The sequence below is a fragment of the Marmota marmota genome, unplaced genomic scaffold, assembly GCF_001458135.2.
Source record: "Marmota marmota marmota unplaced genomic scaffold, marMar, whole genome shotgun sequence".
NCBI classification, from domain to species: Eukaryota; Metazoa; Chordata; class Mammalia; order Rodentia; family Sciuridae; genus Marmota; species Marmota marmota.
This window is the reverse complement of record NW_026000037.1, coordinates 30,281,494-30,293,643: the sequence shown is the minus strand read 5'-3', so window position 1 is coordinate 30,293,643 and position 12,150 is coordinate 30,281,494. Positions and strand designations below refer to the sequence as shown.

At 30.1% G+C, this 12,150-nt stretch overlaps 1 protein-coding gene across 1 annotated transcript in view; it reads left to right on the top strand.

The window, feature by feature from the left end:
• The window catches only part of Lrp1b (LDL receptor related protein 1B), a 1,807,788-nt gene that overhangs the window by 1,267,490 nt on the left and 528,148 nt on the right, over positions 1–12,150 (top strand). The window contains exons 33-35 of the mRNA XM_015479144.2: positions 4,760–4,900; positions 8,928–9,053; positions 10,696–10,827. Of these exons, the coding sequence (XP_015334630.1) occupies positions 4,760–4,900; positions 8,928–9,053; positions 10,696–10,827 (399 nt within the window). The remainder of the gene's footprint in view (positions 1–4,759; positions 4,901–8,927; positions 9,054–10,695; positions 10,828–12,150) is intronic.

The following is a 12,150-nucleotide window of genomic DNA, read 5'->3' as shown; positions in this document are numbered from 1 at the left end:
CTCTTATCAAAATTTCAGAATTATAATAAACATTTGTATATGCAACTTCTTTAATTTAGAATAAAACTGTAATTTGTATTTATTGAATTATGTTTGCATTGCAGAGTATAGTATTATTAGGTCCAGTGTGAGACTATTTTATGTATAGTGCATTTCTGTAGTGGAAATAGTGTTGAAATTTAAGTAATATTGACTGGAAGTTATTGTCACATTCCTTTTGTGTGACCTTTTGATTACCTGCTTTTCATTTGTTCATCTTTAACAGGAGGTATATTAGTGGTAGAGCACCTGCATAGAATGTTCAAGGTCCTGGGTTCAGTCCCTGACCCTGCAGAAAACACCACCATAAATCATTTATGGTGATTAAATGAAACAAGTTTTCTTGTGCTCAGAGTCTAGCTAAAGGTCTGGAACTTAGTAGATTCTTATTAAATAGTATTATCTATTCTACTGTATATAATTGTTATGACAAAGTTTAGACTGACACTTTCTTTCCTCCTTCTGTAAAGTCTTCAAGATTCCTTCAAAATCTCTATTAGCAAATATATCATTTTGCTAGAGCTGCTATAACCAAGTTCCCTAGACTGGATGATGTAATAGAGATTTTTTTCACAATTCTGCAAGTGGGAAGTCTGAGATCAAAGTGTCATCAGGGTTGGTTTATCTTGAGGTTACTCTCCTTGGCCTGTAGCTGGCTGTCTCCTTTTGTTTTCACATGGCCTTTCCTCTATGCATCCAAATTTTCCTTTCCTATGGAGACACCAGTCATACTGAATTATGTTGGATTAGGACCTACCATAACATATACATTTTAATTTAATTATTTTTTTGAGGTGCTGGGGGTTGAACCCAATAGCACTCTACCTCTGAGACACATCACCAGCAAAAAAAAAAAAAAATATATATATATATATATTTTTTTTATATAAAATATATACATATATATTATATATATATATAAATATATATTATATATAAATATATAAATATATATTATATATATATAAATATATATATAAATATATAAATATATATATAAAAAAATATATATATATATATTAGTTCCCCAGCCTGTTGACCTTGAACTGGGATCTTTCTTCCTCAGGCTATTGAGTTACTGGGCTTATAATTTTATATCAGCCCAGTAATGGGCTGATATAAAATATATAAATGTGTAATGGTATTTTACACATAATAGTTACTGAGCTATTTTTAAGGACCCAGTCTATAAATCCAGTCACAATCTGAGATATTAGGGATTCAGATTCAAGCATATGAGTATGAAGGTTTGTGTAACCTAAGCATGTAACAGTAAAGCACAGTTTCTCATAATCACTTATATATGATTTAAGCACTTTTAAAATGCTAATAATTTCTGAAATTTCTAGCATATTTTTGTCATTAATAGCATAAGACAAAAAAATTGAGACAACCTGAATATGACTCCAGGTAGTACTTACAGTAAAAAACAAATAACTTGAAGTTGGAGGATCTTTAAAAATTGAAATATATAAAAAGGAAAAGAGAATATTCTCAGATGCTGGGAGAAAGGGTCTTATTTAAATGTTTTATAAGTTATGAGTTGTAATGGGAGATATTTTTAGGGATATGTATTTCCCCAATCATTTCATAGGTATTTAGGGAATATGTACATCATGTTCAGTTCAAAAGAAGGCAAAGTTCTGTGAAAAATACAAAAAATACAAAGCAGCATTCTTGCTCTCAGGAGCTTTTCTCTCTAGATAAGAAGCCAACGTTAGTACAAGTGAAATATAGAAAAAAAGCCACAATTATATAAAACCATGTAATTCTGTCTGTAGAGAACTTTGAGTCACTGAGGAACAGAGGTGTCACTATGTGGGAGTTTGAAATACTTCTCTAAAGTTGGGGTTCATATTTCTCCATTGAAAGGCAGTGTGGTATAATGGAATGTGCCTAGTTCTATTATGATATTAATCACAGTCTTTATTTATTATTTATATTTGTTCATTCATCTTTGTCTGTATCACTAGAACATAGAGTCTATAAAGGCACCTACCTTATTTGTCTTGTCTACTGTCAATTTCTCACCATCTAGAATGGTATTTTACACATAATAGATGCTGGTATCAGTCTATTTTCTGTTTCTAATAGCATAACATTGCAAACAGGATAAATTTTAATGAAAAAAGAGTTTTAATTTGGTTCACACTTCTGAAGATTCAATGTTCAGGGGCCACATTGGTACAATATTAGTGGAATAAATAAATGCATTAATATCATGAAATAATAAGTATGGAGAATTAGAAAGAAGTCTCAATAGGTAGAAAAAATTCAATTTATGTAGGGTTTTAAAAATTGTAGGTAATTTTGAATTTGAAACAGAATATAATTAGAAGATTTTGAAGAATCTCAAGAATTAGGAGTAAACTAAATATGTTTTTAAAGGACTATAACAATCTAGAATAGTTTTTCCAGAATAACTGTGGTCTCAGTTTCACATTGGTCACTGGTGAAATTCCTGTTGTTCAAGTCCTAATGGTCTTTCATGGGCCAGGGACTCTTTGGTCATAGTCTTCAAGGTCATGGTTCTTTGTATTTAGTTCCTTCTCCCATTTATTTAATAATCCTTTACCAGCACATTAGAGTTTAATTGGTTACTCTCAGTAACTGGGAATTTGACATGATTTTGGGTTACTCTTAGAAGCACCACCTGATCAAAAAGTTTAATACAGAATTGGATTACATGGTCACCTCTACTTCCCAGAACACCTGACATTTTGATTGTTTTCTGTGAAAATTAGTCTTCTCTAGCAGGCTGAAAACGGAAGGGAATTTTTGTAGGGTGATCATTCATAGCATCTGCATAGGGTGGCTACTTTCTAGATAGGAAGAAAGAATGTCAAGGAAGTATTTTTTTTTTCCACTGAATTCCCATAGCAACTAGAAAAAAAAAAGTAATCATAAAAAAATTTGTATGATCTTGCTGTAGAAATTTGTTAAAAAATTCAGGTTTGAAAAAATGGAATCCTGAGTCATGATATGTTAGGTCATAGCTTACTGAAACATGAGAATTTGCACAGAGATACATCTTTGAAAATCATCCAGCCTCTTGACTGTTTTAAGTTTAAGTGTCATGTTGTTCCTGTTCAAGGCCCCTTGGGTCCTAATGGGTTAGTAATGAAGGAAAATTCTTTGAGTGGTGCTTTCAGTTAACATTGGTCCTGAACAAAATTTCCTGGAATTCCATTGTGATGACCTTGAGCCTCACTCAATTAGCAATGTCTCCATGGTGAGGTGCTTTTGTCTAGGAGATAGAAATGGAACACATTTTGATTTAGGCTACTTTGAAAACCAAAAACTTATTTTGGACCTATTCTGTGTCAGAGACCACCCAGAAAGGCTCTGAGCCCTACACTTATATTCCTCTTGCCAGGTCTTTAATTTGCTTTTAATTTACTACTTTTATTAATTTTATAAATTCTGAAGTAATATACACATAATAACAAAATAATCAAAAAGACTGTCATTAACAGAATACCATTTAATTTAACCCTTCCAGCTTCAGTCTCACTTTCAAAAACAGATCTTTTATAGCTGTTTAAGTTCTTCCAGGGTTCTATCAAATGTATACGTAATATTACATATCATGCTTTTTTCTGATATGAAAGACAAAAATCTAATAATTTCTATTATTCTTATTAATCTCACCCTTTCCAGTTTTCTAGATGATTTTGGTCTTTTATTAGTCGTTTTCTAATTATATATATTATGCTAAATGTGTCTTTGCTATTCATTTTCAAAATCATCTTATTATTTGTCATTTATTATGAGAATATTCTTTCTAAAATCAACGTCTTATTTGCTTATGAAAACTTTATTTTTACATTGCAAAATTCTTAATATTTATGTCCTGCATCACAATCTTAGCAAGTCTTCTGTGGTTTATTAAAGGCTGATATAGAAAACTGAAAACAAATAACATTTATTAGAATTATACTTGCTTCTGTCCTGGTATAGTGTTTTAACTTCTGGGTCACTAAAAAAATGCAAAGAGTAATAACACCAAGAACAATTGTATTACCCTTTTTAAAAAATAATTCACTAATTACTTAATGTTTAAGCAATTTTTTTCTTTGCAAAACTGTTTTCATCTAGAATTTAAGTCATGATATCATATCTCTATAACTTTGAATTAATAAAATTTTGAAGAAAGAGTATTTCTGTGCAAGTATTTCTGTGAAAGGAGTATTTCTCTGCAAGTATTTCTGCACAAGAAATCAAAATAGTTACTATAATTGTGAAGAATCCAGTAATGGAAAATAAAAGTTATTAAAAACTAAAATACAATTAGCAAACAGAAAGCTAGAGAACAACATGTTTGTAATTTTCTTTAGCTATTTTGTTGGACTCTGCTATTTATTTACACATACAGCACAAAGCTACTATGGTTATGTTTAAGTATAAAAATAAAAAAATTCTGTATTACATATTGATTTGAAGTATGCTTATTTCTATCAATATAATATGTATTAGATAATACATAAAATATTATTGATTCTTTTTTGGGAAAAGAAAAGTTAAAGACTTGGGAAAGGAGGAGGAAATTTTGAATAATATGTCACTGTAGTTTGCACTTTTCAAAGTAAATGTGATTTTAGTAACTCCCTTAGATTTTAAATAGAACAAAATAAATCAAAATGTATTACATTTTAATAGCTATTTATTTTATTTAATAAAATATTTATATTCTCCTTTAAAAATCTTTTTTATTTTATAGATAAGAAACTCTGGTGGGCAGACCAAAACTTAGCTCAGCTGGGAACCTGTAACAAAAGAGATGGAAGAAACCCCACCATCCTACGAAACAAGACTTCTGGGGTTGTTCATATGAAAGTATATGATAAAGAAGCACAGCAAGGCAAGTCACACTTGGAAATTCATGCCATGTTTTGAGCATATAATGTTCTCTTTTTTCATACTATTTCCTCATTCCAGCAATAGAAGTTTTTATTCTTGCTTCTAATTTAACAAAAAAAGGAAAATGTTGCTTAATACTATAGGAGAAATGTCTTTAAAAGTTATGTATTATGATACATAATGAACTTTTAAAATATTAACAAAATGGCCTTACATATCTTATTGTGTCAGGTCTTCAAAGAGATAGTTCCTAGTGGATTTTTTTTTTTAATGAGAAAATAGAATAAAAAAAAATATCCCAGCGAAATACATACAAAATACAATTAAGCCCAGAAACTGAATGAACTATGGAATTTCAAGTAGACAAAGTGGATATAAGATGTAAAGATTTCATATCCAAAAGCATTGAATTCTTTGGCTATAAGCATTTAGCCTTTTTGTTTTGTTTTTCCAAATGGTGTGTAGTGAAATGGAGTGAGAGAACTAACAGATGGTTTACATAGGTGGATTTGTCACCTTGCCCAAATGGCAATTGGATTAGAGCTGCCATCCTGTACAACTATACACCTGCTGGCTCTTTCTTAGTTTTTGCTTTATTATTCATGACATTAATAGAACTCTCTCCTGTAAAAAAAAAAAAAAAAATTCTGTATTCCACTTCCTTATTTTAGTCTTTGCCATGAAAATCTTCAGTTTCATGTATTTATTTCTAGGAAATTCTTCATGAAAAAAATTGGACACTATGTAATGATTTCATCTAAATGATTTGGGGCAGAGAGACAAAAACAGAAAAGAATAGGAGGAAGAGTTCAGATCCAACAGGATCTGTATTGCAGAAGACAGGTGACAACCATCAGGCAGGAATTATTGGAGGTATCAGTTGAGTGCCGGCTTGCACAACAGGAGAGAAAATGGAGAAAAGCAATGCTTTTCAATGAGGATGGAGCAGATTTGTTCTAGAAGCCTTACTTGTGAGGTTCAGAGGGAAATATATTTGTTTTTTCATGAAAAGAAATTTTTTAAAAACTTTTAAAAATAATTACTTCAATAATTAATCTGAAATGATTACTGAGCTTATTTCGGGTAGAAAAGTAACTTGCCTAAAATGTGTGAGACCATGTATTTGATGGCTTGAACACCAAATAAATAAATAAATAAATACAGACAAATAAATAAATAAAAGAAAATAGGGGTGCTCAACCACTGAGCCACATCCCCAGTCCCATTTTCTATTTATTTAGAGACAGGATCTCACTGAGTTGCTTAGTTCCTTTCTTTTGCTGAGGCTGGCTTTGAACTTGTGAACCTCCTGTCTCAGTCTCCCCAGCTCCTGGGATTACAGGTGTGTGCCACTATGCCTGCTAACTTTTATTAACCAGATTATCCTTATTTTAAAAATTTGTCCCTATAAGTACAGATAAATGTACCATACACTATGAACAGACCCTTAGCACTTAGAAATTAAAGATGTAATATGACTAAGTTTAATATGCAGTGAAAATACCATTTTTTTTTCTTGAAGAATATGCTGGTAAAATCATCTGTATTAAAGACAATCCCATTAACAGAATCACTGCAGGTAGCTTAAAAGCTTCATTAGTATGAAATATGAGCAATTTAGGACTCTTTAAGGTGTTAACATTACTATCTCTTTGGATTTCAAAGTACAATTAGTTGATTCATTTATCATTTTTGACACAGATCACTGGAGAGCTGAGACTTCTTGTTAGTCAAATGGACTTTCTAGCTCCAGTAGTCATTTGGGGCATGAGGTTTGAACATCAATATCATTACAAAATTTCAATTCAAGCTAGTATTTCTAACCTGATAGATAATCACTATATGAATTATTACTACAAAAATCACTATATTATTTCCCACTCCACCTATATTTAATAGGAAAGGATACTTACTATAAATAGTGACTTTGTAAATACTTTTTAATTTTTTATCTCCCCACAGTTATTAAAATGTATTAAATGTATTAAAATTGCTATTATTGCAATTATATTATTCAATATAATATAATATAATTAAATAATTATAGAAAATATAATATTTATATATTATTTATGTATTATATAATATACATATGCATACATATTTAATTAAATTAAATAATTAATAATTAATACAATTTAATGTTATTTAATATAATTGCTATTATTGCAATTATATTAAAAATTGTACCATTGTAGCCAGGCATGGTGGGGCATGCCTGTAATCCCAGTGGCTTGGGAGGCTGAGGCAGGAGGACTGAGGGTTCAAAGCCAGCCTCAGCAAAAGTTGCACTAAGCTACTCAGAGAGATTGTGTTTCTAAATAAAATACAAAATGGGGCTGGGGATGGGGCTCAGTGGTCGAGTGTCCCTGAATGTAATTCCTGGTACCCCTACCCCCCAAAATTGTACCATCCCAGAAGCTCCTGTTTTATTCTTTTCACATACTTTTGATATTATCAAAGCTATACAACCCCTCATTTTGTCTTATGTTTATGAATTCATTCTCTTCCCTAACCTGTTTCTTTACTTTGTTCCCCTTATTTTTCCTCTCCATGTGGTATTTCTTCATACTTTATAGTTAGGTATAATCTGTCAATCTCTTTACAGTTGTTCAGGCTTTAGTGAAAGTTAAAACTAATCTCTATCTATATGTGTATTGTTATAGATTGGCATAAAAACTAATCTCTATCTATATGCATATCTCTATAGATAGGCATTATTTTAATGTTCATCCACATGCCTTCAATACAACAAAATATATATATGGCCAATAAAGAATTATTGCACACATACTAATATGATTGTCTTATTATTTTAAAAAACAAGAGAGCTGAAATATCATCTTTAGTAAGCTGGGGGGGGAAAGAAATGAATCAATTAGTCTTCATTAGTTAATTTAGAAAATAATTGTAACAGTTTGAAAACTTTGGGTTACTTAAGGTAAAGTTCAGCCTTGACAGAACAATATCTATAAGAAATGAGCAGAGAATGTGGTAGATACACCTATGAGAAATCTCCCCAAATGAGAGCATTTCACATTTCAAAAATGACAGAGATTGTGACAGGTTTGAATGAACAATTAAATCCCATCAGACTATCTTGAATTCAGGAGATGAGAAATAATGAACTGCATTGGTATTTTAAATTTCCCATAGAGCGCTATTGATATATAGCTTTCATCATGCTTTGTAATTCTCACTGGATTTATTGCACTTAGTATCAGAGCTTGAACATCCAGTAAATGGCATTGCATGTCCTAGAATAATAAAAATGTTGTAAAGATGGGATATTTAATGAACTTGCTTGGTAAGATTGTAAATTACTAAACTTTACACTACAGCTTTAATTAGCATATTGGGCCTAGTAAATTCAAAAGAACATCTTTATAGAATGCCTACCTGTGATTACCTGACTAATATTTGTCATTGACACTGTAAAGGAGTAAGGAGAATTAATATGCCAATTAATTAGATGACTCTTATGGGTGTGTTTAAATATATTTTAGAGAATTATGTTTCTAGGAATGGAAAAATTTATTATTTTTTAAAAATAAAGTACTTATACATACACATGCCTCGTTTTTTAAATGACATGATCTTTGAGTTGTATTAGTAATATAACTTTATAGCTATTTATGTGACACATTTGGATAAAATATATTTGCAAAGGAAATAACTATGGAGATGAAGTTAAGTTCCAAATCAAAAAAAATAAACATTCCCAATTTCTGTGTTCTTACATCATATCAAAGAACTACGATAGTGTTCATGAATAATCAGTTCTCTTTTGCTTTTCTGTCACTATAATCTTTTCATGTATTTCTATTTGCTTTTTCTGAAGGACAAAATTTAACTATAATTTGCTAATTCAAATTATTTGGAAGAATAAAATGTGAGACTGATCAATATGAAGCAGCTACATTTAGGAATTAAAGGCATAAAATATTTGCTAAATTTTTGATATTGAATAACTCTTTTAATTTTCTTTTTCTTTTTTTCTTTTTGTGTATTTTTTTTCCTTTATGTAGGCAGCAACTCTTGCCACCTAAATAATGGTGGATGCTCACAGCTTTGTTTACCAACATCTGAAACTACAAGGACTTGCATGTGTACAGTGGGATATTATCTCCAAAAGAACCGCATGTCATGTCAAGGTATGAAAATTTTTAGTTTTAATGCATTTACTTAATCTACCAGATTGCAGATTTTATGCAACCAAAGTCAGTGAAACATTAGAAAAATAATATTATCTTGTTAATAGGAAAATGGTGTACTGCTTAGTTTTATACATGTAAAATTTTAGTATATCAGAAATATTTGAAGTATCACTGTTTTTTCTTTTAAGACTTCCTAACTTTGAAAAAAATTCCAGCTACTATTCAAAATTAAGGAGAATTAATATGACCATTAATCAAATGACTATTATGCATATGTTTTAAACATATTTTGGGTAAACTGTGTTCCTAGGAGTGAAAAAATTTATATTCCTTGCTTTGAAAAGAAATTATATATATATATATACATACATACATAACTACATTATTTTTGGCATAATCTTTAAATTGTGTTAGTAATATAATTTAACAACTATTTATGTGACACATTTGCATAGAATATCTCCTGCAAAGAAAATAAGATGAAGTTTACTATCAAACATTAACCAAATGTAGTAGCTTCTACATTCAACTTGAATAGGCAAAAATTGAAATAAAAAGAAATGGTCAATTGGCCATAATTAATGTATAGTTTGATTTAGTTTTGTTTACTTTTCAACTAACTTATAGAAGGCATAAGGGAGAATATAAGAACTAGGTTTGCAAAATTTAGGGACAGTAGCACTTCTACCAAAGAAATGCAACCTAAAAATATATTTGCTGTTTCTTATTTTATAATCTCTAGTTCTATTATTCCAAAGAACTTTGGTTCTGGAATGATATTTTATATCTGGTGATTAGAGCTAAATTTTATCTTTTATATTACTTAAAAACTATATGCCAGCATTATTATTTATTGAATTTTAATAAATTATTTGTATTGTACTTATTATATGTTAGGCCTAGTTTTGAGCACCTTATGCATGTAATTCACTTATCCTCATAACTTTATGAGGTAGATCTCTTATTATTACCATTTTATAGTTGGGAAAACTTAACTACAGAGAAATTAACATGCCCAAACCACATGAATAAAAAAAAATGACAGAAACAGATATAAATCTAGGAATCTTGATGTTAATAAAACAATATGAATATATAAGTATTTTCTAATATATTAGCTAAATTGATAAGGATTATCATATAATTTTCTGGTAGTATGGTTATTTTTATGTGCTTATTTTAGGGTATGCTTTTAATGCTGGAAAAGTATGATATTAATAGCAAAAGATAAGCAGTTGGTGCATGTCTAGTGTTCTAAAGGATTTAAGAAATTTACTCTTCCTTAAAAAAATCTAGATATATATTAGAACAGCAACAGTAATAAATAATTATCTCTGTGGTTATGGAAATGATGTTCCCATGCTAATACCATCATCACCAATTGGGAACTTTGCAGAATTCCACATTATGGGGCCCATGGAAAGGGGCTCAGGAATCTGTTTTAACCAACCTGCTAGAGATCATGTTGTACACTCAAGATGAAAACCATGATTTCCCTACCTTTTAGCTAGTAAGAAAGGGTAGTGTTCAATCAAAAATTTTTTAAAAGACTAAGAAATACATTATTAATTTAAATAATACTGATTGAGTTATTTTAATTTTAAATATTTATTTTTATATTGTTTCCCCCCTAATTTAGGTATAGAATCATTTCTCATGTACTCTGTTCATGAGGGAATCAGGGGAATACCTCTTGAACCAAGTGACAAAATGGATGCTTTGATGCCCATCTCGGGAACTTCATTTGCAGTGGGAATAGATTTCCATGCTGGTAAATAACTTTTTAATTATAATTTAAGTATAAATCTAATATGATTTACTAAGCATGATAGAAATATAACTTTCTATCTGAACTTTGATAGTCAAGTTGGAAATAAGAAAACAAATTGAAGATAAATATTTAAACCTATCACAATTTGTCTTAAATGTTTTACTTGAAGAAAATATCATGTAAAATTTTCCTAAAGTATAGTATTTAAATTGAAAGTAAATTAATATGTTGTGATTAGCTGTTGGTTATTTATTTTTATTTCTCTATTTTTCAAATGACATAATACTTTCATCTAGTAACAAATATAAAGGTGTATAAAGCATTTGAGCTATTATATAACAAAATTATAATCATATTAAAAATATTTCAGGATGTGATTTTTAAATCTAATACAGACAATGACAAATGTAATCTAACTAATAGAAAACATTATAAATACTAAACCGCTTTTAATTATTTTTATCACACTATGCATCATTTTGGAGTCAGGTTTTACCTTTCCCTCTTATTTGTCAGTAAAAGGTGAAAGACAGGAAATTAGCATTTATCTAATATAAACGAATGACTGGGAATTAATGGTAGACACTGTGGAATTTATTGAAGTTAACTAGTTTTTTTGTGTCCTAATAAAATTATGGAAATGTAGCCAGGCACTGTGGGGCATGCCTGTAATTCCAGTGGCTCAGGAGGCAAAGTCAGGAGGATCACGACTTCAAAGTCAGCCCTAGCAAAAGTGAGTTGCTAAATAACTCAGTGAGACCCTGTCTCTAAATAAAACAGAAAATAGGGCTGGGGATGTAGATCAGTGGTGAGTGTCCCTGAGTTCAATCTCTTGTACCCCTACAAAAAAAAAAAAAAGAATTGTAAAAATCTTTCTATCACTCATTTTAACTAAATAATACATTCCCTGTGGTAATTTGTTTATATAAGTTCCAGTGTTTATTTGTAAAGATATAAGTTTATCTAACATTAACATTAGAAAAGCAAATTTCTCTTTGGTTGAAAATATTTTTTAAAAAATTTATGCTCAATGATTATTTTTATTATATTTGTATTTTGTATCCAAAGTAGCTTTTTAATGCAGAGTAATACTCCATTGTGTATAAATGCCACATTTTTTTTTATCCATTCGTCTATTGAAGAGCATCTAGGTTGGTTCCACAGTCTTGCTATTGTGAACTGTGCTGCTATGAACATCGATGTAGCAGTGTCCCTGTAGCATGCTCTTTTTAGGTCTTTAGGGAATAGACCAAGAAGGGGAATAGCTGGGTCAAATGGTGGCTCCATTCCCAGCTTTCCAAGAAATCTCCATACTGCTTTCCA